The sequence below is a fragment of the Cotesia typhae genome, unplaced genomic scaffold (assembly GCF_013202065.1).
Source record: "Cotesia typhae breed Kobodo isofemale line unplaced genomic scaffold, CoteBio_Ctyphae contig_5, whole genome shotgun sequence".
Classification (NCBI taxonomy): Eukaryota; Metazoa; Arthropoda; class Insecta; order Hymenoptera; family Braconidae; genus Cotesia; species Cotesia typhae.
This window is the reverse complement of record NW_027423757.1, coordinates 9,637,717-9,663,514: the sequence shown is the minus strand read 5'-3', so window position 1 is coordinate 9,663,514 and position 25,798 is coordinate 9,637,717. Positions and strand designations below refer to the sequence as shown.

At 29.2% G+C, this 25,798-nt stretch overlaps 3 protein-coding genes and 1 non-coding gene across 9 annotated transcripts; 1 reads left to right on the top strand and 3 right to left on the bottom strand.

The window, feature by feature from the left end:
- The first annotated feature begins 1,000 nt into the window (after positions 1-1,000).
- Positions 1,001-4,126, top strand: LOC141530320 (actin maturation protease). 3 transcript variants are annotated; one of them, XM_074247360.1, is made up of 4 exons: positions 1,001-1,160; positions 2,019-2,454; positions 2,816-3,148; positions 3,219-4,126. In XM_074247360.1, the coding sequence occupies exons 2-4, from the start codon at positions 2,240-2,242 to the stop codon at positions 3,418-3,420; spliced, it is 750 nt and encodes a 249-aa protein (XP_074103461.1). In that variant the 5' UTR covers positions 1,001-1,160; positions 2,019-2,239; the 3' UTR covers positions 3,421-4,126. The 3 variants fall into 3 exon arrangements, with proteins under 3 accessions (XP_074103461.1, XP_074103462.1, XP_074103463.1); XM_074247361.1 differs by having other exon boundaries at positions 1,016-1,155; XM_074247362.1 differs by lacking the exon at positions 1,001-1,160 and having other exon boundaries at positions 2,010-2,454.
- Positions 4,127-4,987: 861 nt separating this feature from the next.
- Positions 4,988-22,699, bottom strand: Krt95d (phosphofurin acidic cluster sorting protein KrT95D). 4 transcript variants are annotated; one of them, XM_074247339.1, is made up of 12 exons: positions 18,165-19,094; positions 17,868-18,030; positions 13,597-14,188; positions 13,412-13,511; positions 13,174-13,329; positions 12,397-12,519; positions 10,642-10,928; positions 10,339-10,544; positions 9,437-9,784; positions 8,917-9,311; positions 8,721-8,837; positions 4,988-8,594 (listed from the first exon to the last, which is right to left on the bottom strand). In XM_074247339.1, the coding sequence occupies exons 3-12, from the start codon at positions 14,104-14,106 to the stop codon at positions 8,461-8,463; spliced, it is 2,376 nt and encodes a 791-aa protein (XP_074103440.1). In that variant the 5' UTR covers positions 14,107-14,188; positions 17,868-18,030; positions 18,165-19,094; the 3' UTR covers positions 4,988-8,460. The 4 variants fall into 4 exon arrangements, with proteins under 4 accessions (XP_074103440.1, XP_074103438.1, XP_074103437.1 ...); XM_074247337.1 differs by lacking the exons at positions 17,868-18,030; positions 18,165-19,094 and adding an exon at positions 22,417-22,699 and having other exon boundaries at positions 12,397-12,516; XM_074247336.1 differs by lacking the exons at positions 17,868-18,030; positions 18,165-19,094 and adding an exon at positions 22,417-22,694.
- A 555-nt stretch (positions 22,700-23,254) lies between these two features.
- On the bottom strand, positions 23,255-25,067 carry Yif1 (Yip1d-interacting factor 1). The gene is made up of 4 exons (XM_074247355.1): positions 24,843-25,067; positions 24,490-24,569; positions 24,043-24,414; positions 23,255-23,956 (listed from the first exon to the last, which is right to left on the bottom strand). The coding sequence occupies exons 1-4, from the start codon at positions 24,871-24,873 to the stop codon at positions 23,423-23,425; spliced, it is 1,017 nt and encodes a 338-aa protein (XP_074103456.1). The 5' UTR covers positions 24,874-25,067; the 3' UTR covers positions 23,255-23,422.
- Positions 25,068-25,630: 563 nt separating this feature from the next.
- Positions 25,631-25,702, bottom strand: Trnac-gca (transfer RNA cysteine (anticodon GCA)). Its single transcript has one exon. It is a non-coding gene; the product is annotated as a tRNA-Cys (tRNA).
- Positions 25,703-25,798: the final 96 nt, after the last annotated feature.

Sequence of the window (25,798 nt, the reverse complement as noted above, 5' to 3'; positions counted from 1 at the left end):
AAGAATTGAATATTCATTACTTTCGATTCAATTCATTTCCTAAAATCATTTTGAATGAAAACTACTTCACTTGGTAGCTTATGTTCAAAATAAATCACATACTATTATCAGTGATTCACAAAAATCTTACAATTGACATGAAAAAATTTTAATTTAAGTTATTATCAAATAAATTTTGATGTTGATAAATATTTTACATGGTCATCTAATCTCAATAGAACTGAATAGACAACTGAGAACTAAGAACTTATTCATAGTTTTATTTGATTGAAGGAAATCATAATAATGATTGACATATTGAAGGTAATTTCAAGAACTTTTTAATTCCGCATGTGAAAAAAATCAAAAATTATAGACTAACTGGCGTTCAAGTATACATAACTTATTATAATCGGCATTCATGTATGTCATTATGTTTTTGTCGGACTTTTTTCATTCATTATTATTATTGAAATTGCAATTTAATGTGATGAAAAGTGGTGTACCATCGTTGTTGATCTTCGATCTTTAATCAGGTATGCAATATTTGTACAGACAGCATGCAAAAAAATTTGCCATTGATATAAAGTCTTCAAACGGCGGATGGTTATCGATGATCAGCGCAGTGACCATGTTATTGATCTTGACAGAAATAGTAATATATACCTTGCAGTAATTACAGGTTCAATTAATTATTTAATTAACAAATCTATGTAAACAAAAATTATGTCTATTTTTAAGTAACAAAAAAATATGTTATTTTCCAATATATCTTCTCTTTTGTTATTGATCATAATCAAGCAAGGTTGCAATTATCTGAAATATAAAAAATTGTTATTGAATTTTTTTATAAATAATATTGTACTTATTGTAAAATTTTTTTCATTATTTTTACGTTTTTATTTCAGCGATTTTCATTCAATGAATTCAAAAACTTCTTGTGTTTCGTAAAATTACTGACTGAGTAAGTAACTAAAAAGTTGGCCACTAGATGTCAGGATAAAGAAATTTCTTCAGTGATTCTTCAAGTCATATGTCCAGGACGTCAAACTTGAATTATTATTATTCTATTGTGTGATACTAAAACTTCAATACTAGTGTTATCTTTTTAATTGATATTACATTAATTGTCAATAAATTTAAAAACTATAAAAATATCATTCAATTTTTGAATATGTAAGGTAATTTTTGTTTAGTTTTTATTTTTTAAATCATCTGATAAAAAAATTAAATGGCAGTTCTCTCTCGATTACGGTTCATTTGACACTTGTACTTAATAATTAAATAATAAATATTTTTTATTTTTCAGTTGCAGTAAAATAAAAATTTAAATTACAAACAGGATTTATTTTTCAAATAATTTAAATTTAGTTTTTAAAATTTAATTTTATTTTATACAAGTAAAATTCAATAAACCGCGCCCTTAAAAATAAAATAAAATTAAACAAGTGTACATACACTTGTAAAAAAAAGCCTATAATTGCAATCGTAAGTAATGTCAGTGTCAATTAATTAGTGTATCGTTCTTGTAATTAATGTGAATTCACTTTTTGATATATAAAATAAAAAAAAAAAAAAAATTGTAAATGTTTTTATTTATGATTTAATTATTATTGTTTAACAATATAAATTGCAATAATATACTTAAAAATAAATAGTTGAATAATTGTGAAAAAAAAAAAAATGTCATTTGGGCTTGTTCACAAGAATTTAATTAATCATTGCTAATTTTTTTACGTCAATGATCCGTCATTACTAGTTCGAGAAATTATATAATCTTTGATACTCCGTGAGTCATAATATAATGTTATTAAATAATAATTTAATAATTTAAAGCGTAATCAAACGTCAAAACATTCAACAATATAAGTAAAGTAATAAAATGTCAAGGATTAATTTTCTATAAATTCCTGAATCGCGAGCAAAATGAACGATTTATCAGAGTAATAATTTTATTGATGATACTTATAATTATTATTTCTTTAAAAATAAGCTTGTAATTATCACTCTTTTAAATAAAAGTGTTTATCAATTTACAGATTAATGGAGCGATGTCACTGGTGAACCAGCGGTTTAATTATTGTTTTATGTAAGCAAAGTGCAATAGTAGTCGAATTACAGATAAAAATGCTCCGGAGTAATTAAGGAAAGAAATATAATATTAGTGTATTATTAACAGTTTCCAAAAAGTTAAAAATACAGTACACTTAAAATTACAACGTTAAATTTAAAGGGAACTTAATAATAGAATCATCGATTAATGTACAATACGACGATGCCCGCTCCTCCGACTCAAGCTCCAGCTTGTAAGAAAAAAACAGAAACTAATGAATCAGAAAATTTACCGCCTTGGGCTAAAATTACTCTAACATCATCTGATGCGGAGATTGAAAAATTGATTGCAAGACACGCACTGAAGGATGCTGAAGTCACCTATTTTTCACAAGTCGAACCGATTCTGCAGGATGGACCTCAGTAAGTAATTAATTAGTTCGTTTACATGTGTAAATAATTAGCTTGTTTGAAGTTATTTATTTATTTATTTATTTATCAAAATTTTAGACTCTGAAGCCTTAGCTCCTTAAGGGCCTTACATGTAAATGAATATATACACAGAAATAAAAATTTACTTGAATCAAGTAAATAATTTTGAAGAATTTCATCTTCTTGGTTTGAGTTTAAAAATTTTTAAATTAAGAAATTACACTTGATTCAAGTTCATTTTTTTTTAGTGTAGTAATAAAAAAAGTAGTTAAACAATCATGGAAATGATAATAATAATAAGAGAGTTAATGAATGTAAAATAATTAATACATAAATGTATGTGTTTATACAGATGTGGGTTGGTGGCTCTGTCAATGGCATCTCAAGAGTACACTAAACCTGTATCTGTAACCCAGCTACTGGCGGAAGCACGTGTGCGTGGTTTTACCCAACACGGTGAGGTTTACAGTGTTGATTTTATGGGAACGTTGGCTGCTGAATATTTACCAGATCACCGACCAGATGTACTTGTGGATTTACAGACTTGCCCGGATACGTTGACTCATGCATTAGCTCATGGTGCCATGGTGCTAATTCCGTACGATTCGGATTTTAATCATGCGCCGTGTTTGAAGAGAGGACATAAAGCTCACTGGGCTCTTCTGGTCGGCTTGATATCATCTCGGTAAAAATCACATCACATCACAGAGAATAGGCTATTAGTCAGCGTTAATAAAATATTTTTCCAATTACAGGCAAGGGTATTATGTTCTCGCAAGACATGGCAAGTCACGGCATTTAGCTTGCTGGCCGTTGAGAGATTTAATTGAGAGCAATGGTAATTTAGAGGAAGAAGGCACAGCTAGGCATGCGGGTGGTTACGTCATTCCGAAAGGAGGTGTAGGAGGACAAAGAGGCCTCCGTGGTCGTGCGTTAGCTCTTCATCCGTATGTATGAAACAATGTTAATATGATGCGTCATACTACTGCTCGTTATCATCGTGGGAAATAGATCTCGACGTATCAGTAGTGAGTAGCTACTATCATTGAAATCTGTAATTTTGCTTCAACTACGGTAAAAATACTATAACTAAAACCAAATAACATTCAATAACAAAAAAAAAAAAAAAAAAAAAAAAAGATATTTAATTATTGTAATACGAATAATCGTCATTTCTTGATAACAAGAAATGAATTTTATGTACTTTTGTCTCTCACTATTTAATATTTAATCTATTTATGTATATAAATTATTCTATTTGGTGTAACGAGATTCGTCAAGCTTGTGCAATTTTTAAAGTAGTAAAACCGCTGCAATTTTATTTAAATATTTATTTATGCATTTGTTATTAAAAAAAAAAAAAAAATAAACTTTGTTTTATTTGTTTTTAAAATAAATGTTTTTATATTGATAAATTTATTTTATTATCACAGATTTACTGTGATATCGGAACAAATTGATTTATTGTCACAGAAAATACTTTTAGAAAAAAAAGTATGAATGTAATTATAAATTGTCCGTACTAAATTTTTTATTTACAGTGATTGTATTTAAGTATGTAGACCAAATTTTATTTTTAGCAAATATATATTATTTTTTGTTTTATTATTCAATTTTATTGCTGATTATTAAAAATTACATTTTTATATTATATAACTGCACTATGTATTTTTAATTTAAGAAATTTGTTTTGTTTTATTTGTTTTTATGACTATTGTTTTCAAAAGAATTATATTAAGAAATATATATATATATATATATATATATATATATATATATATATATATATATATATATATATATATATATATATATATATATATATATATAACTCGTAAATGAATGAAAATATATAAGATATCTGTTTTAAATTGGAAAATATTGCAATACCAGTGAAAAAAAATTTTTTGTTATACAATTGTGTTTTCAAATAATTGGAGAAAATTATTTATATAATCTTGCTATTGTAATTTTCAATTTAGTTTAAGAGTATACGATGTGAAAAATATCAATAAAAAATGTGTATTTAAAAAAAAATTAAAAAAAAATCCTACTAATATTCAGAAAAAAATATAACTAAATTATAAAATAAAATGACTCGACAACGCAAAAATCAAGATTATTAGTAATAGATATTATAATCATAGTTTAAATATGAAATAATAATTATAAAAATCAGAGTGAAAAATGTTTATTTAATTTAAAAAATCTATCAATTGCTTGTCATTAATTTTTATTGGCTTTAAGTAAACCAAAGAGCGAATACAATTGATTTTTATAGATACTAAAAATTATTTAAACATATATAATAAAACCAAATATTGTTACTTTAATATAATTAAATTATTTGAAATTTTTTTCAGTATTGTAATGTAATAAAAATGATAAATTAATTCAAATATTCTTATTTGTGTCATTGTTTAACATTAATCAATAACTTTAATGAAATGTGTTCAATTAAAAATGTTTACTAAAAAAAAATAATGAATAATTAAGTGTGAAGAAATAGAGGTAACAAATGTAGTACAAAAAAATGCGTTACATTTTTATTTCAAGAAGCTTACAAACATCAACAACATATGCTTTTTGTTTTATTATAATTATATTTATCATTACGCCTCGGTTACTGTACCTCTTACCATTAATATTTAATCACTAAAACATAGCATTTCCGATGCTCATTTCCTTTTGGGTTTCTTTAACTTTTATTTTAAATACATATTTTAATTATTTCTGTTTTAAATTGCATCAACTTGTGTCCTGAGCATAATGATATTTTAATAAATTCCTCAGCTTAGTTTATAATTGATTCAATAATTAATGAAAAGTTTATCAGTTTTTAAAAAGTTGTTTTCGTAATTAAAGCTTTAACCAAAGAGCAAACAAAATCATCAGAAATGATTTTTAATTTAATTAATATCACATGTTAAAACATTATAATTTTCTACAAATTAATTAAAAAAAAAAAAAAAAAAAAAAAAATAGTAACTTATACTAAAAATTTAACCGGACTAAAAAAATATTATTTATAGTAATAATAATAATAATTATATTACCTACGAGCCCAGGGCACAAGAAATAACTATTCTAATTAATAATATCCGCAGTTTGAAAATTACAATTTAAAATTATGTATCACATACAGGTATTTCATATTTTATTATACAAATAATGGGGAGTTGAATTAAATCAGGCTTCGCACAAAATTATTATTATTTTAATAATTAATTGTTAGATAAATTTACTACCAAACGCTACTCATTTTCCTTCAATTAGCATTCTCGATTCTCATACATTTTTTTTTTCCGTTCATACACTTACACACACTCAAGTTCTTAATTTTCTTCTTTTTCGCAGTAGTCTTCACACATAAAGATCTTTTAGTTGCTGGTAACATTGCAAAATGTTTTTTAAGTAGGCACTTTCAGATATTCTGTCCCACTATCGATGACAATTGATAAGGGACCACTCACACTTTTCAATAATTACTTAATCCATCGTCATTAACTATTTACCTATTTAATGATTTTTCCATTATAATTATTTAGCTCGTTAAATTTATATTTTAAAATTTCTTTTTTTTTTTTTATAATTATAATAATAATAAACACACATTAATTTCTTTCATTACATTGCGACAGTATCATCAATTATGCACATAGAGTTTCACATAAACACGAGATATGCTTTTCATTTTATCATAACTTTGAGCTTTAACTCAGTTAAAAATTGATAAAAATAATAAAAATGAATTTTACATAATTTTTTATCAATCGAAATATTAACAGCCTTTTTTTAATTAAACTCTCTAATATTTTTGATAATATAATTATCTGTAGATGTACAGGTGACATTCTTTTATAAACACAGTAAAGACGTCTAGTCCTATAAACAATTATCCTTTTTTTTTTTTTAATCGTAGATATACATATATTTACTTGTTTATTAATTAATAATAAATATTAATTAATAAATTAACTTAAAAATTCCATTTAAATATATATTATTACCATTATGTCTTTAATTATTGTAGGCTTTTGAGCTTGGGCCTGCCTCTATATAGCCCTATAAAACTCGCTTTATTATAAACAAAAATCATTTTATTATTTTCCCTCTAATTATTCTTTGTCTTTTGACTTCACGTGCTAACGACCTCATCAAGACTCTGCAAACTTTCATGTAAATGAAAGAGAAAAAAAAAAAAAACATTCTAGTTTAACATTTAAATAAACTTGTTATTGAATCTGTAAAGAAAAAGAAATCATGGTTATTGATTTATGACTAGAATAATGAGTAAATTTAATCTTACAATTATTATTGTAACTGCTGAAATATCCGTTCGGTAAATGGTTCGCTTAACCATTAACAGTGGGTCGAGCACGCGATTAGATATATGTATATAATATAACTAGCAATTAATTTTGTTTTGTTTATCATCAATATCAATAAATGTAAATGAATTAATTATTGCAATTTTTTTTTAATTAAATGGAATTAATTCTCATCAAAATAATTTATAGCTGATATTCAACACTTCAATATAGAAAAATAAATTTAGCTTTGAAAAAAATTTTTTTTTTCAACGGAACGTTTTTTAACAATAAATTATTGATATTGCAAAATCTATAAAATAAGGATTTAATTTTTTTTTTAAATATAATATACATTTAATATATATATATTAAAAAAAAAAAAAAAAAAAAAAAAAATATTCAATATACAAATTAAAAATTTTTGTGCGATAATTTCAGCAACGATCGTCGTCACATTTATCTAATACATATTTTTATACTTATATATTATAATTAATATATAGATATATGAATATGTTATTATTAGGGCGATGAAGTATTTATTCATACAAGTCAAATGGCAGGTTTTGTTGCTGAAAGTTATCCCAGCAAGCTCTGTTTAATGATGAGGCAGTCACTCAAGTACATCATGGCCCTTTTTGTATCTATTCACATCAATTCCACAATTATTTTAGTAATATATGTATTTTTATATATATATATATATATATATATATATATATATATATATATATATATATTTTTTTTTTATTTATATATTTAACTATTTTATATTTTAATTAAATTTTGTTCTATGACTTTTATAATTTAAAATTATTAAGCCCAACTGAACCTTAAGCAAAGAATTAATTAAAACTTTTCTTGGTGTATAATAAAATGAAGACTAGTAACAATGAAAGAAAAAGTTGAGGCTGTTGCAAGCCGGGTTAAAATAAAAATCTGCTGTCTTTTATAAAAATTTTCTCAACAGTCGATTGATAGTATATAAAAGATGGGCTAGGTATGTTGATCGTTATTAATTTTTGTTCATTAATTTGGCATTAGGCAGTCATTGCAACCCACTACTACGTTGCTCGAAAGAATTTTTAGCGAAATAATTTTATTTTATTAAATATTATTCGCTTTAAAAATTAGATGTACCTATTGTAAAATTATTTACTTTTTTAGATACTCAATTTTATGAAGGAATGATATTTTTTTTTTAAATTCTAATTTATATCGCAAAAATTGTGAATTTATAATATATATACTTAAGATATAAAACAAAACTTTTTTAATCAAAAATAATACTTTAAAAGTATATTGGGAAGAAAACATTTGAATAAAATCAATAATTGTATTATAAAAACAGTTTTTAGCTAACTTATAATTTATAACGATGAAAAAAAAAAAAAAAAAAAAACAACAACAAAGAAAACGAAAAACAAAATAAAGAGAATTATAAACATAAAAGAAGTCTTAGGAAAACTCGTTATCGAGTAATAGTTAAGAGCTTCAAAGTCCACATTACGTGTTAATATAACTCGATATTGGAAAGAAGAAAAAAAAAACGTCACAAACTCATCATTAAAATACCACGGGCTTAAATTAATCAGCGTGACGAACAGCTAAATCGATCCTAACTAATTTCAATCCTAAATAAATTATAGAATAATTCAAGCATTTAATAGGGAGACTTTGAAATTCAGGTGAGACTTGCGGTTTGTTGGAGTGGGTTGTATATAAGCATCGCTACCGGGAACGTCTTAATATGTGTTTGCCACTGCGCCGAGAGTTGGAAGAATTTAACGCCGTACCACTCTGTTCCGTCAATAGTAACTGAAAATGAAGTAATAATAAAAAATGATAATGTGAGCAGATAAATATATCCAGTATAAAAATCAATATTTCGATCATTATATCATTTGTTTAATCGTGAACAATCAATTGGGAGTATAAACTCACCTCTCCATGGAATGTTGTGAGTTTTAGCGGAGCAAATGAGTCGAGTCACGCCATCCACTGCCTGGCTCTTGGGCTCGTTTTCTTTCTCTTTCTCTTTTTTCTTACCCAGTCTCATTACTGCAAAAGTACTCGTGTTACGCAAAATAGAATACTTTAAACAGCATAAGAATTAAATAAAATATAATTATCTAAATACTTTTTTGTTTTTTCTCCTTAGTTGTGTAATTCATAGAAAGATACGGTCCAGGATTCTCTCCCATTGTTGATAATCTCTGGACATGTAACGCCCTGAAAGCTTGACGCAGTGTACTCTTGCCTTTATCACCCAATGCTGGCTTGCTCCAGTAGTCAAGTTGAAGTTCAACTGGTTCCCAACCGTCACGTGGCTGACTGACATTTGGACTGCTCGGAGGAGTTAATTTACCGGGTGGTGGTATCGCCAGACTGGGCGGCGGTAACGATGGCGGCGACCCCGAGGACACTGCTGCACCTTCTTCAAGGTCAACTGAAGCGGAAGTGCTGCTGTCAGGACACCCGACGCGCACGTCGTTTACAAATGGAATGAATATTTGACTGCTGTCGTCTGTCTCTCTGTTGACAGCAAGGTATGAATATTCAATAAGGACATTTAGTTATTTAAATAAATATATATTTATTTTCTCCAACTCTAAAATACTAGCAAGTCATACGAGACTGCGGATAAATATCTGACGTACCTGTATGTGACCATGGCCTCGGCGATTGGTAGTAAAAGAGTAGGCCCAGTTGTTGCTAAGTATTCAGACACACGAGCTGCGCCTTCACTCGCTCCGCTGGCTTCACGCTCCAGCAACTCTCGCCATTCTTCTCCAAACAGCATCGAGTACTTACTGTCGATAGACCCAAGGTACTTGGCCAAAGAATTTGAACCCAATGGTACTATCAAAAAACGCAGATAACTTTGCCAGTCTGGAGGTCTGAAGCTCAGCAAATCTACGTAATGCCTCAATACGGCGTTTACGAAACTATCTCCACCAGCTATCACTACTTTTATTGGCGCAGGTGGTTTTGCTGAACTATTGCAACTGTAAATAATTAAAAAAAAAATTATGGTAATTATTTACAAGTGGGGTCAAATTTATTTTTGGCCATATTTGGGTGAAAAATTAACATTTTTTCAAAATGTTGAAAAAAAATTTTGGCTCCATGTTTTTGGATAAAATTTCTATTTTACCTTTATGGATATATATATATGGATATATATATTTTTTTTTGAAAAGTAAATAAAAAAACGATCAATTAAAAGGAAAAAAAATTAAATATCACAACTTTCTAAAAAATTTATAACTTTTTTTTGAAAATTTGTTAAAATTGTGATAATTAACTTTTTTTTTAATTGTTCATTTTTTTATCTATTTTAAAAAAAAAAAAAAAAAAAAAAAAAATATATATATCCATAAAATCAAATAGAAATTTCGTTCAAAAAAATATTTACCAAATTATTCATCGTTCAATTATCTATTTATGAGTAATTAAGTTGTGATTAAAACAATTATCATGTAAAATAATCATAATACAACTAGCGGATGTATTTAAAAATAATAACGCAATTAACACCAGGTAAAAAAACAATTCTTACAATTTTTGTATCCTCGCGATTAGACAGGTGAAGGTTGCGCGGATATCCGCTGGCGAGGCAGTTGTAAGAACTCGTAGATTGCGTTCTTGAAGCCGAGCAGCTAGAACAGCACCGCCAGGATCTGCTAGAGAAACTAAAGATACTGCTTCCGGTAATGAGTCATCGGGCAGTACGCGGCTCAATTGCTCAACAAGGGCTTTTCTCGGCTAGAGTGTCAGAGATTGAATAAAAGGGGATTAGTAATTTTTAGGGGATTAGTAGTAGATCGTATACGAAACAAAGGGAAAAAAAAATTGAACGTACCTCGGAATTATTCAGCTCTACTGACGGCTTAAGATCAACGCTTAGGCTTTGCTTTTTAGATTTATTGCTTCCAGGCGTACCTCGGTCTCTGGCAAAGAGCCTGCTTCGGCGATCAGAATTTTCATTTTTGTTCGAGTGCTGGTGATGCTGCGGGTGCTCAGATTTAGGAGGCGATCCGGCTACAGTACTTGGCGCATCATTAGCCTCATGATCGGTCCAATTTTCAGGATGCGAATCGCTGTCAGCTCTTCTTGAGCTATCGTCGCTTTGTCTGTCGCCGCCTCTTTCTGCAATTTATTGACGTTACTCTTTTTTCTACGTAATAATAATACTCGGTGGTGTTGGCATACTATCGGACTGTAGATATACATTCTAGCTAGCCGTTATGTAGTATTATATCAGATTGACGGAAAATAAATCGACATTGTGAAATAAGTAAGGTACATAATAATATAATAAGTTACTTTGTGAGTAGTAAGAAGACACTGTTGAGAAAAAAAATATGATTTATAGTTTTACGTGCCAAGATAATTTATCACTTAGGATATAAATTTTATAATGTTAATTTTTTTTATTATTATATATTATTTTTAATGTTTTTTACTGCCTTGGTCAGTTTTATTTAACTTTGATTGAAATAGTTATTTGATTTATAAATATAATTTTTTTTTTTTTTTTTTTTTAACTTTAATAACAATAAAAAACATTTGATTGATATTCAAAGTGAAGCAGCGAGGAATTACTTACACAGTGGATTACTATAAACGTGGGCATACAGATTTAACAGAGACATAAAAGATTTTATAGAATGAAGAGAATACGTACGTATATATGTGAGTAGAAAAATAGAGACTTCAGTTCAAGTTGGATAATATTCAATAGTAATTTTAAAATAATAAAAAATAAAACAAATATTTAAATACATATATATGTACGCGCACACGTACATACATTACTTAAAATCCCAATTTAAATAAGGGAGATTTAATGAATAAATTACAAATAATAAAAAAAAAAAAAAAAATATACAATTTCATACATAGTTAAATAAGGAAATATTACATGCAGTTTATTGTTAATTACTCAAATGTGTTTAATAAAAATAAAATACAATTATAATTGTTTTCAGCTAATAAATAGTAATTTATTTAAACTACTGCTTAGTAAATACATAAAGTACATAATTAAGTGTGAATCAAAAAGAAAATGAAAAGGATAAGAATGAAAATTTAAAAATATAAAATAATTAAATAATAAAGTATTAAATAATGTATAAAAAAAAAAATACAAACATACATTATAAACTTTGTTTTAGTTACGAATTAAATCAAATCTTTGCCTAGTGTATTATTTATGAGGACACGACGTCAAATGCAAAAGAACTTCAAGCGCTGGAGTTGCGCCTCCAATCTATAAAATTCATTTTCTTTTAAATAAACTCAGTCTTATTTTGTTTTAAATTATAAAATATGCACTAAGTTATTGACATAAATAATTAACAACTAAAAATGATTGCCAGCTACAGAATAACTAAAAAAAAAAAAAAAAAAATTAAATTATATATAAATTAAAAACGCGATTGCATGCTCGGTTTAAAAACCGTTCATGCTTTCAATGCTAGATGGTGTTTTAATTAAGATTAAATAATCAATGAAACTACTCGATGATGGTGAATGAGGGTGTGTGAAAGAACGTAGAAGAAATGAGAAAAGCAAATGAATAATAAAGAACGTGATGCTTTATATATTTACGTACCTGGGGTTGTATGTCCCACACGTGTTTTCTCTTTGACAGTTGAGCCTGATGATGACTGGCATACATTTGCTGCCGCTGTTGTTGCTGTTGTGGTATTAGTGGCACTCTCCTCTCTGGTAACTACTATTGAATTGTACCATGCAACAGTGCAAAGCCAGCCCACCAAGACTTTCATTTAGTTTAATGAATTTTCATAGTTATATCGATTTAGGGATATTTATTTTTATTTATTAAAATATATAATAAATTATACTTGCAGTATTCGATTTAATTGAACGATAATTTAGTCATCTTTTTATTTAATATTTTCCTTTGGCCTTTTAAAGCTTATTTAATAAAATAAAACCTTTTTTATACTGTTAAATTCATGAATGAACATTATTACTATTATTATTATTATTATTATTATTATTATTATTATTATTATTATTATTATTATTATTATTGTTATATGCGAAGGGAAAGATGATACGATTTACATTATTGACAAAAAAAAAAACCAAATACTGAATAAAATGTATTGTCACAAAGCTTTTAAATATTTTTCTTATAGATTTGCTTTAAGAAAATGATAAAGAATAACAAAATCATGCTTCGTTTTATCTTTCATGATAAGATTGTGAGGTTCACGTATGTGTAAATAAAAATGAGGATACAAAATAAATAATAAAATGTAACAAGATTCGAAAGCTCGGCGCTCAACGTGCCTCAAATTCTACAGATACGATATACGAATGGAAAGTAATATGTGTTATCGGAGAAAGGAAAATAACTCACCGGGGTGAGGTGGTGCTAAAAGTGAACGACTAGAGCTGAAGAACGGCCTCAGTGATGGCTTTGGAGTACTGCTAACAGACATCGTATCCAACTCAGGCCCGCTATCCGACAAGTCCTCTAACTCATCAAAGAGTTCTTCAATTTCCATGTCACCGCCTGGAATCAACACTTATAAAATTAATTTAACCATTTTACTCAACAAGTATTGTTCTTGAACACGCCGTTGTGTTCCACTTACCCGATAACTTTTGTCCAATCTCTTCCTGGTCGTGTTCCAGCTCTTCTGAAACTCGGAACCGCTTGAGTAGAGCAATAAACTTTTGCTTCAAGTTTCTTTGCTATAAAATCATTATTTAAGTATAAATAAAAGTTTAAAAATTTAATAAAATAATAAACTACTTAAATAAATTTGAATGAATATACTCGAGCATTCGGAGGAATTTTATTTCTATTTTTCCGCCTGTGGACTTCTAAAGTAGGCTCACTGTCACTGCCCTCGGCTTCGCCTTCAGAGCTGAATTCTTCTTCCTCGTCGCTGTATTCTGGACCAAGTCGCTCGTTTGGATCGTTGAGCAGTCTTTTGTCCTGATCAACCGGCTGTGAGCTCAATGCAATAACATTTACTTTAGCCAATACCACTGAATGCCCGCCATATTTTTCAGCTTTATCTGACACTAGCTCTAACTCAAGATCCATTTGCTTCTGCAGGACTTGAGCCATATTTATTACACCCTCTGCTAATGTTTTGTACCCCAGCATTGTACGGTTCTTGTATCTTTTTCTTCTCTGCAGGAGTATCAGCAATTTATTGCCTTCGCGTTTGAGAAAGTGCGGATATTGAAGGGCAAACTGCAGTTCCAGTTCAGTATCGAGAATTCCGCCCGATGGAATAACCATTTCGTTAGAACGTAATGTCCTTTTGGAGCTTTGCATCTTAACTGCGATGCTGATGGAAGCCAGATCTGCGCCCAAAGGCCGGAGAATCACAAGCCGAGTAAGGGTCAATGTGCACAATCTAAAATAAAAACAGAAAAAAAAAATAACCAATATTATTATTAATATTATAATCGAGATTTTAAACTTTTTATTGAAAACTAAATTTATATTTGCCAATAAAATTTTAATATTGACAATTAATACTCATGAAAATATAGGTCGCTGATTTTAATTCAGAAGTAAAAGTTTTGAAATTCAAAAGAGCGGATCCAATATTGGAAGTTTAAAGTAAAAAAAAAAATAAAACATTTAAAAGTTTACTTTTCAATATTTGCAATCAATTAATTTAAAGCAATAACTATTTTTAATTAATTTTAATTAACGACTGCAAATGCATAATTTTTTTTTTTTTTTTTTTTCCCATAAAATATGGATTTAAGGAAGATCATTACCCTGAAAAATTAATCAGTAATACATTAAGAGGGAATTGAACTTATATAATGGATATGAGTCTCCAACTGGCAGTTTTTATCCATGACAACTTTTATTTCTACAGAGGGGGTGGTTTCTAAATATAACCACTGCTAGTAACTACAGGTGGTAAAGCTACTACACTCAGATAAACGACATCAATATCTATAGACTACGGTTTGTTGGTGTTCACATACTTATATCCATTTATACACACATATATATATATATATATATATATATATATATATATATATATATATATATATATATATATATATATATATATATATATATATATATAAACATACATAGTAATAAAGGCGAGACGAAAACAGTGAACTTTAGCTTAGTCGGCACGCGATGAACGAGTCGTGATTAAACCCAAGCCCGAGAGGGTCTACGTCTTGAATCGCCTTCTTTATTTTTTATTTTAAATTCCCATTCTCGCAATAATTTTTGCATACCCAAATAGAGTTTAAAGCAGAATAACGGGAGCAAAAGTACAGTACAGTATATTTTTGTCCAAGGAAATCAGGCAAAATTGTTACACAATCGATTGTTGGTATTAGCAACAAAACGAATAGTCATTAAACAATTTGCCATGCTGTTGCTACAATGGTGAGCAAAGTGATGCATGGAATATAGATGAACAGCTAACTATATTGATCGTGTATGTATATATGTAAGGGTAAAACAGAGGTAATTGACAATGAAGGTGTGCGTGTGGCTCCAGGGGGTCGGCTACGCCGATGAGGCTCCCGTTGTCGTGATAGCCAATGAAAAAACCCCATACACTTGGATTTATAACAGGTGTATTGTACATTATGTGGATAGTTATATAGAAGATTGCTTATACAATTAATTACACTACCGTAATTTTACTTTTTAAAAGCACTAGCTACTTTATCGTTTAAACTTTATGTTGGATAAAAATTAATCGAATTTGTTTTACAGCCAGCTTATCCCATTGAGTTTAAGTGTTGAGATAACTTGAATGGCAAGTTTATTGTCCAGTGAATAGAACAATAAGGAACTTAAATATACGATAGATTTAATTCATAAGCTTTATCTTTAAGCAATGACTGTGGCAAGTGTTGCTATTGTTTGCCGTGAATTGTTCATGAGCATTTTCACACGTTTATCACCATCATCGCTGGTAAACTCTGTACTAGGCTATTTTTAACCCGCAGAAACTTAATGCGCTAGTAATATACTGCATATAAGATATTTTGCTGGATGTCTGCTTGTACTTGTGCAATTTAACAATGTTACTATTGCTGTTGCTAGTTGGTTCTAGCCGCGGAGACATCAAATCGATCCAGTGGTTTGCGTTGGAGTTTACACATTTACCAACATATTCGCACGCACCTGCTACCTGCTCGTATCTCTAGAACATAATCTTGTGCTATCTCACTTCATTCGTCACCGGATATTTCCGATGGTTATTTCTCTGAGAATTTTATCCTGTGTGGGCGTAAAACTTTACAAATATAATAGCACAACTAAGCTTGATACATATCATATAATTTTTTTTTATCATGTACTTGCAGTCCTTCATCCACACTTGACTCTTCTATATATAATATACATTTATATGTATATATACTCTTAATTTGATTTCTTAACATGAGAACCGTATAAATCACTTGTAGACGGTGAATGAAATACACGAAAATCCGAGCTAAGAATTAATATAGTTCCAGTAGTTAAGTGAATCTCCGCTTTTTTATTTGATTTGCGCAGAATACTCAGCTCTCATTTACTCGAACAATTGATTCTTGATCTTCTAAAATTACATAAAATTAGAATCTAAAATAAAATAAAAAATTTTTTATAGCAACATATCACCGACATATATATTTATATTTAATTAAATTAAAAGATAATAAATCACCTGAAGAGTATCATACACATACGACAAATATATTGCGATAAAGGTAGAGTGAAGATAATGAGACGTTTGATGAATCAAGTGGTCATGATTTCCTGGTAAAAGCCCACTGCTTTTAACCACCCACCAACTATATCGATATTGTTGTAATATACACATGTGTGTAAAGATACAAGTACATAAAGTAATACGTAATAATGAAAACGTGAGTGATACAGAGTAACTATAATAGATTGGTATGTATAGATACCCTACAAAACCACTAGTTTGATTAACATCAGATACAAATGCAACTATAGATGGAAGGATGCGAGGTTTCATATTTACCGTTGACTTGTGACGCTTATGACGTTTGGGTTTGTGTCTGAAAATGGAATATCGATTCACTACTACATATTACTACTCCTACTATTACTTTTTCCATCTACTACTACTACTACTACTACTACTACTACTACTACTACTACTACTACTACTACTATTACTACTACTACTACTACTACTACTACTACTACTACTACTACTACTACTACTACTACTACTACTACTACTACTACTACTACTACTATTATAAGAATCAGTGGTGTTGATACTAGCACAACTACCAGCCGAGAGACTGAATAAAAGAAAGACATATAGACACAGTCTTTAATACTACTCTCTTTCTAACGTATAAAATGTAGGAGTTAGGAGTAGTTGGGCTAGCTCGAACGAACAGGTGTATGTTTCTTTTATTCAAAACCCTCATTCGTTTTCTCGCAATGACGTACGTACTGCTTTATTATTTATTTTTAAGTAAATTATTCACTGGACCCGTTACCTCGAAATACTTAAATTATTTTTTATTGTTTGATTTTAGAGTAATAATATGCCGTAGAATCGATTTTAATATCTATCAGTTATTCTTGGTCAGCCAATGTTCATTTTAATATTAATATTTAAGACCGTGTATAATGATTATTGTAAAATTGTAGCGAATGATATATATATGATATATAAATGTTGTGTGATAGAGGGCACATGTATATATAATGATAATATATTGAGGAAGTATTAAATGAAATGGAGTGTGTCAAGGATACGTGATATGTGTGATAATTAATGGATGTGTTTGAAGAATTTTTGGCATACAAAACGTGATAGACAGTCACACGTGAAGTAATAGTTAGCCAGATAAACATTTTGCGAAACTAAAATGTGTCTCGACGTTTAATCTTTTGGCACGACACGACCAGTACGTGGCTTTTCTTTATGAAGTAATAGAATATAAGAAAATATTGCTCTTCTTAGTCTGTTATTGTTTTACCGTTAATTAACTGAGTAGACTAGAATATTAAAGAATGTATAATAGGTCATTAGAGGTAATAAATTATAATAAACTAGAGAAGCAAACCTTGTAAAAAATATAAAAAAGTATACGCCATTAAGGCTAATGGCCGTTAGGATACAATATACGGGTGGCAATTTATATTAGGATTTTAGGTGAAAATTCGTGGTACAATAAGCCCTAAATATGCCCAACCAGTGCGACGGTATTATACGCAGTCTGGAACTAGCTGAAATGAAGAAGAAAATTAAAACAAGTTAAGAAAAATTGCTATAGGGGTAAATAATAAAAGAGCCACGTGATGAAAAGTCAAGTGGTTGCTAAAGTAAATAGTATAAAGCAAAAAGAATAATATATGTATACTTTTAAAAATTCATCTTGGAGTTAAATCTCTTGACGTAATGACGGCTGTGTTGATAATTTATTTCATATGCATAAATTCCAATAACATCTCATATAATTTATCTTTATTTTTCTCACTAAAAATATGAACTGGTAAATAAATTCACGGGGGTTGAATGTTGGCCTCGATTCCGGGTATGTATGTGCATACGTATACAACCACTCGTAAGCTTTTTATCCTCACTCTCTTTCCTCTTAGAATTTTTTTACTCTTCTTTCTCTACATTAGTTGCTTCAGTCTTGAGTGCATGAGTTTGCCTTCACTTCTTTCACCTCTACCATTTCCATCTCCATATTCTTTTCCTTGTCGTCTTTTCTTGTGTTGAGATCGAAGAAACTGACATTGGGTTGCTCTTCAGCATTCCAAGAGCATGCAGCTATATAGCTTAGGAACATCTAGTAAAACGTGCTGGAGACAGAACTAAAAAATAAATTGTAATAAGAGTCGAGAAATAAAAAAAACTAAATTACGAAAATTTAATAACATTTTTCCACAATTTTTGTAATAATAGAGCTTTTGGTAAAAATACGTCTGTTGTTCCAACCACTTTATCCATTTCGTTTTCATTATTTTATTTACCTTACATTTCACGATTATTTGTTCAACTTATTATATTAGTAGACTAATTGTGTGTATACAAAGAGATGAGAAACACTAGCCCGTGGTTGGCTTGACTTTTATGCAATTTTTCAGGTTTACTAGTGTTGAAAAATACAAGTAAAGAGAGTTGTACATACAGTTGTACTGTACAGTTGTTGTTGGAAGGAAGGTCGATCAGTTTCGAGAAATCTTCTTTGTATTCACGCTTTGCAATGTCTTTCATTCCCTCTCACGGCTCTTTGTCGAGGTCGTTCTTTTTATTTTATTTTGCATTTTTTTTTTTTTTTTTTTTTTTTTTTTTATACCTTTTACACCGATGTCCTCTTTTTTCTCAACTCTTCCACTTTTATACTAGATTTTTCATCACTTTTTTACCATTTTTCCAGCGGGACCAGTAGCAGCACTAGCAATAGCAGCAGCAGCAGCAGAAATAATTTTTTTTTCCAACAAAGAAGATCTAAAAAAAGAATATAAAAACGGTGAATTTTAATTGAACCACTGAAGAACAAGACGAGTTAATGAAGTATCGATTGATATGAGAGAACGTAGTCCAGCGTCAATCGAGCATAAGTCCAAAAAAATAATATATTTTCAAGGTCGTGGTTTGCTGGTTATAGATTAAACTAGTACCTTGTGTTCATACCGATGATCCCTTTGATTAATTAACGTATATATTATATGTATACATAATAGATACCACAAAGCCTGGATAATCTACATTAGGGTCAAATGTTTATGACATTTGTATTTGATTGGCTGCTCTAACGTGCTTTGATCCTCTTTCTCGCTCCTCATCATCGTCGTTACTGTATAATACAATTAAAGGCAAATATTATTAATACTCTGTATTATATTATAAATTGAATATGAAAGCACGTTTATTCTTTTGGCCCTCAAATCCCGCATTGCACCAGCTCCCAGTATTACGTCAGACAAATGCAACAAGCGTACGCCAAATCCTAAATGGTTTGTCTCTTCAGGCGTGCAATTATAAATCGACTTAGTTAATAATTGATTTAAAAATAAATTAATTTGTTTCATTGCTTATTTTTCTTTCTGCTTACTTATTTATTCAGCCAGAGCTTAGTTCTTCTTGTTTTTTTTTCTTCTGCTTCTTCTCTCTTAAGTCTTTTCCTTATTTTTCTTTTTCTGCAAAAATACACAGAATGATCTTCTATTTTCGATGCACATTAAAATTTTAGGGTTTCCTTGAGGCCTTGATTGTTTACCCACGAGTCTAAAATAAAAATAATATTACACACAAGGGATATATCTCCATCAGATTGTTTATGTGTCCTGATAAGTTAAGATAAGATTTCAGAGTAAAAAAAAAAATCAAAAACCTCACATGGGATATGTCAACTCGAATGAAACTAGGATAGATCCAATTGCCAGTTAATTTGATGGATTTTTAGGGGAGAAAAGTCCTCTGTTCAGAGCCATCTGTTTCTTTTATCTTTTTCGTTTTATAAGATTTCTTTTTGCATCATCGATTGATTGATTTGCTTCATAAATTTATTCAAATAACTATCATTATCATAAGCACGGTCACATTTTTATGATCATAGGGTGTTTCTCAATCGATAATTCTTCTTCAACTTCTATTCAACGCAACAAATAAAATTCAATAACAATAACAATGTAAGAAAATATCGCTGAATTATTTTTTCCTTATACCGTCAGTGATTGTACTGTACTCGTTTTATTTCTGAGATTAGTAGAAGGTTTTTTTACTCTAAAGATAAGAAAAAGACAAGACTTTTGAATGATAAAATACGGTAATACATAAATTTTCTAGCTATTACGTCTATTTTTGGGTATACAGACACTTTATTGCTGTTTTTCTTGCAAAGATACCTTCACCCACAGCAAATCACGTGCTAAAAAGTATATTGCCCGTATATTATCTAATTGCTTTGCATTGTTGGCTTACGAAAGAGCCAAACATATTTGTGTATTATTCTTAGAAATTTATTTAGGATTTGAAACGATTCATGTAAACCACAAAATAATAATTTATATTTATAATTTTCGTGGAATACTTTTTACTTGACAGAACGCTTTAAATAAATTAGCGTGTCATTAAAATTTATTTACAAGAGCCGAGGTTTTAGTATGTATCAGCATAGCAGCAGCAGTAGAGCAGCAGCTAAAGCAAAAGCATACCATGATATGAATATGAGTCATTTTACAAGCAGCGTGAATATTATATGTTTAGCTGTGATAAAAAAAAAAAAAAAAAAAAAAAAAAATTATTTTTAATCGATTTATTAGATTGTGATGCTGCCATGTTTTAAAACACACTCACAACATAATAACACACACGTCAAGTGCTACAGGATCGAATTATATTACACGTATCGTATACATGGAAACCTTATCTGTCTGCACTGGCGTATATTTCAATATGCTCTTCATTAAGAGCTTCCGATTTTGATCAAGAGTTAAAAGAAACTTTTTTCTACGCATCGTCATCATTCTTACCAAAACAACGGGCCAATTGTTTTAGCTTTTTTTACAGCAACTCTTGAATAAATCATAGTTTTTAATTCGTTTAATTAAATCGAATAAATCTTAATATTAATTTATAAAATTTAACCAAGTAAATGAGCTTGGAATTTGAATGACAGTGACACATAATTATAATTACATGACAATTAATCATTTAAATGAATCATCCAGAACCGGAGAGTGTATGTGGGATGGACATTAAATGTAAATGAATTTTCCCATCGGGATCAAAATGCTGGCGTGTCAACAGCAGCCGAGAATGCGCGTGATGAAAGTTTATGAGCATTTTTGAATGGTCATTAAACTCGATAAAACAGCAAAAAAATAGCAAGATCATTTTAACGGAAACAAAATAATAATTTTGTTGATGATGATGATAATAACACAATGGAAATATAAACAAACAAACAAACAAATAAATAAATATAATTACAAAATAGGTGAGAAAGTTGGCGTGTCAAACTAAACCATCGATAGGATCTCACATAGTAGTGAGTAAAGTTAGTTTGATTTAATTGAATAATAAATTAAATCTTGATAGAATTTAGGTCTCAATGAATCCAACGTGACTCGATGATTGATCAATTGTCATTGAGAATAAGCACGTGTGAGAGAGACACGATTTGCGTATTAAATGAGGGAGATCTGTCAAGCTGAGAGAATTGACAGCTCGCATCCGTTTGTGCTCCTGAGACAGCTACGCATTATCCTGCCTCGTTATGCCTACTACCTTTGCTTCCAATAAAATACATTTTCTATTATATACAATTTATTGGAGCTATCTCGGATTTATTTAACTCATAATTTTGGAGTTATCTCTACACAGCGGAGCATCTATGAGTAAGAGGGAATCATCACACAATCAATAGCTCGCAGACACGGAGGCTAAAAAAAAAAGATAAATTAAAATAATAATATTTGCTGGAGAATAAATGATCGGTCATACGTATAATGTATTTCCTACTAGCAACGCATACATATTTTGGCGTCCGTCATGCTTCTCTCTGATAGTTGATTGAGCGCGATGTCGTTCACACCGGATGATGACACAAGACGACGCGAATCTTTACAATTATGACAATAATGCTTGTGGGTTATTACCTGGGTATGCAATTCGGTGGTGTGCGATCAACTTCCCAGGTAGCAAAGAGCTTCATTGGCACTGGCCGGCTCGCTGGAGCCGTCACTTTTGTCCGTTCCGCCATTATTTGGCCGTACGGCCTGCCACCAATTACACACACCGAACCTACACACTGCCGCACTCCACGGCGAACTGATCTGTAATCTGTGAAATAAAACTGCTAAGACCCGGTCAGCCAGTGCAAGCTAAAGCTAGAGGACTTTAGTGAGCGGGCGTATGTTTTCACCATCTTTTTGGTATTACTAACGCCATCTATTTTCAGATTATTATTTTTGCGGCAAATTTTAAATTTGTATCAACACTTAAATTTATTTTGCTAAAATAATAAATAAAAAAAATAATTTTAATGAAAATGTTTACGTTAATCAATTAATTTTTTTATAAATTATTAATTTATCTTATGTTTATAATTATTAATCAGTGTCAAAAATATTTATCAAGCTTACTCTAAATAATTTGGAGCAATCATGTATTTTATATAATTTTTAAGATTTCAAAAATTAAAAAATAATTAAATTTACAATTTAATTCTGATTCTTAAAATTTTTTTATATTATATTTGTTAAGTACAATTAAATGATACTGAAATTGAAAGACATCTGATAATTTTTAGAATTTTTTTAACAAACAAATTATAGCAAGAAAATTTTATCAATTTAAAAAATTTTTTTAACAAATCAATTATAATAAAAAAATGCTTCTAAAAATTTTCAATTGTAAGTTTTAAGTTCAGTGTCATTAAAATTAACTTAAAAAAAAATATTACTAGGTATTGAATAAACAAAAATCATAGTCGAATTTGATAGAAAATAGCGTAGCGATGAATAATATATTCTGATGTATTTTTATACAAAAATTAGCCAATAATTAAATTGCTTTACATATTTAATTTAGGTGTCTGCTTTTCTTGCTCATTGATTCACTTAAGATCACAATTACAAAATATTAATTAAATAATTAATTAACTTATGAAATAAGATGATAAGAGAGCCACCACATGAGGAAAGGCTGGAGCATGGCAAAAAATAAAATAAAGTACAATCGTCTCTTATTACCAGTAGCAGAGTAAGAAGAGTGTCCTTCAGGAATAACGCGCAATTTTAATGATCTTATTAGGAAAAAAGCAAGTGATATACTGAAGTATATTAAAACACCATAGTAACCAACTCGCCCGAAAATTAATGACAGCAATATTGCAAGATTAATTCCAACGTATTTGTAACCACCATAAGCTACCATATCGAGAGTCCTTAAGCTCGTGTCTAAATTCATCACATAAAGCGTTATTGTATGAACAACCAATTCGATAATACCCCAAGCGAGTGCTGTGCTTGCAATTATTCCTAGCTGTTCAGGTGTGAAACGTTCTTGAGTGCCCAGTGACAATCCTGCTATTACAACGTAAGTTAAAAATGCCATCGTTGGAATATACATGTCTGGGGCATTCTTTTCATAACGTGGCTGTAAAGGTACATCTTGCTCGTACTTTACTGACCAATCCTACAAAATAAAAATTAAAAATTAATAATCAATCAATAAATCTTCAATTATCACTCTATAAAAAATATTATCGACTTGATAATTACCTTATGCGTAAATGGGAAAAAAAGAAGTGCTAATTTTAAAAAAACGTAATCTGTGTCTACAGCAAAGTAGTATTTCAATGCACTGACGGGTACGTATTTTTGCAAATGCTGTTTTCCAGAACCAACAAGAGCATCTCCGTATTGCATAGCCATATTAGCTACCATTGGTTCAGCAAGAATATTAGTTGCGAACTGTGGAGATGGAAAAGAACTTTGAGGTGTCTCTGGAGGGTATGGAGGCATCGGAGACCCAGTATTCATCGCTGGTTGCATTGGAGGAGCCATGCCCTGTTGGTTAAATCCATACGCTGGTGAAGGCTGTTCTGGTATATTAAAACCGTAATCTGGCTGGATTCCATTGTTCATAGGAACCTGAAATTATTTTAATGAACAACTTGATGTATTTTTTAATTATATTTCTACGTTACGTCATGTTAAAATTTTTACCTGCTGATACATATACGAATTTGGCGGAGATGTTGGTGCTGGAAATCCTGCCGAAGGATCTAATATCCTTTTAGGCTTGCCTGAAAAATTAATCACCATGAGTTTCACTAATAGTGCACAACAAGAGTCTTATTATGACTAATTATAATTTTTTTTTAGAGTATTATTACTTTGGAGTAAACTTAACCTCTCTTTTTATTTTTTTTTTTGAAATTTTAGGTTATAATTAATTCTACTAAACAATAAAAATTAAAGAATTAAATTTCACTAATTAATATTTAAATTACAAATAAAAAAATAATTTATTTGCACTTATAATATTTTATTATTAAAAAAAAAAACTGTAAATTTACCTCTTCGAGCTCCCGAATGATTATAATTCATGTTGACGTTCTATTTTAATAAATTTATTTTACAATCTTACTGCAATAATAATTGTTAACTATTATTTAATTCCGAAAAATAATAATATTTTGGGCCCACTCGTTTTTATTTATTCTTATTTATATTAGTATACAGTATATTAAAAACAAGTCAACTTGTAGGTCGCCATGTCCCGTCATTCATTGCGCCTATATTTTACGCTGAGCCTTCGTCATCTTTTAGCTCGTGGCAAACCGTATGATTTTGACAGATGTTTATATCAAATTACATCTCTAAATTATTACAAGTCTGTAATTGACAATTTAATCATCTCTTTCATTCACTACTCAATAGAGGATCTGCTTTTATTATTGATAGTTGATTTTTTATTTATTACAAGTATTTATTTATCGGTTAGAATTCAGTGAAATTGTTTATTTATTTTTATTATTATTATTTAAACAATTGTAGTAAAATGTAGAAAATATTTTGCCTTTGTTTAGTATTATTGTTTCCTTTTACATTAATTATTTTTTAATAATTTTATAAATTATCCCATAGTTTAAATTTTAATGAAAATTAATTTAGCAGATATTTGATAATTTTTTTAATTTTTGTAACAAGTTAATTATTTTTATTTTTTTAAATACCTTTTTTTGATTTTTAAATCAGTTTAAATATAATATTTAAATATTAATAATAATCAATTTTAGTAGAAAAAAAAGTCAATATAATTTTTTACATAAATTGTAGCAAAAATAAAAATAAAAAAAAAACAAGGGGGCACCCGGGTTTGAACCGGGGACCTCTCGATCTGCAGTCGAATGCTCTACCACTGAGCTATACCCCCGAATACATGAGAATTTGACTGTAAATTAAGTACTTAACCTTAAAATAGCAACAAAAATTTTAAATTATCACTAAAAAGATAAATTAATTCACTTAA

What these genes read in the sequence shown, in the direction of transcription:
- LOC141530320 (XM_074247360.1), top strand. Translation starts at nt 2,240, where the DNA reads ATGTACAATACGACGATGCCCGCTCCTCCGACTCAAGCTCCAGCTTGT. An exon ending in ATTCTGCAGGATGGACCTCA is followed by an intron (nt 2,455 to 2,815) that starts GTAAGTAATTAA and finishes GTGTTTATACAG; the next exon opens with ATGTGGGTTGGTGGCTCTGT. An exon ending in GTCGGCTTGATATCATCTCG is followed by an intron (nt 3,149 to 3,218) that starts GTAAAAATCACA and finishes TTCCAATTACAG; the next exon opens with GCAAGGGTATTATGTTCTCG.
- Krt95d (XM_074247336.1), bottom strand. Translation starts at nt 22,520, where the DNA reads ATGGCGGAACGGACAAAAGTGACGGCTCCAGCGAGCCGGCCAGTGCCA. An exon ending in TGTGGGACATACAACCCCAG is followed by an intron (nt 10,929 to 12,396) that starts GTACGTAAATAT and finishes AATAAATTGCAG; the next exon opens with AAAGAGGCGGCGACAGACAA. An exon ending in TCACAACATTCCATGGAGAG is followed by an intron (nt 8,595 to 8,720) that starts GTGAGTTTATAC and finishes CTTCATTTTCAG; the next exon opens with TTACTATTGACGGAACAGAG.
- Yif1 (XM_074247355.1), bottom strand. Translation starts at nt 24,873, where the DNA reads ATGAATTATAATCATTCGGGAGCTCGAAGAG. An exon ending in TCATTCGGGAGCTCGAAGAG is followed by an intron (nt 24,570 to 24,842) that starts GTAAATTTACAG and finishes TTAATTTTTCAG; the next exon opens with GCAAGCCTAAAAGGATATTA. An exon ending in ATTCGTATATGTATCAGCAG is followed by an intron (nt 24,415 to 24,489) that starts GTAAAAATTTTA and finishes AAATAATTTCAG; the next exon opens with GTTCCTATGAACAATGGAAT.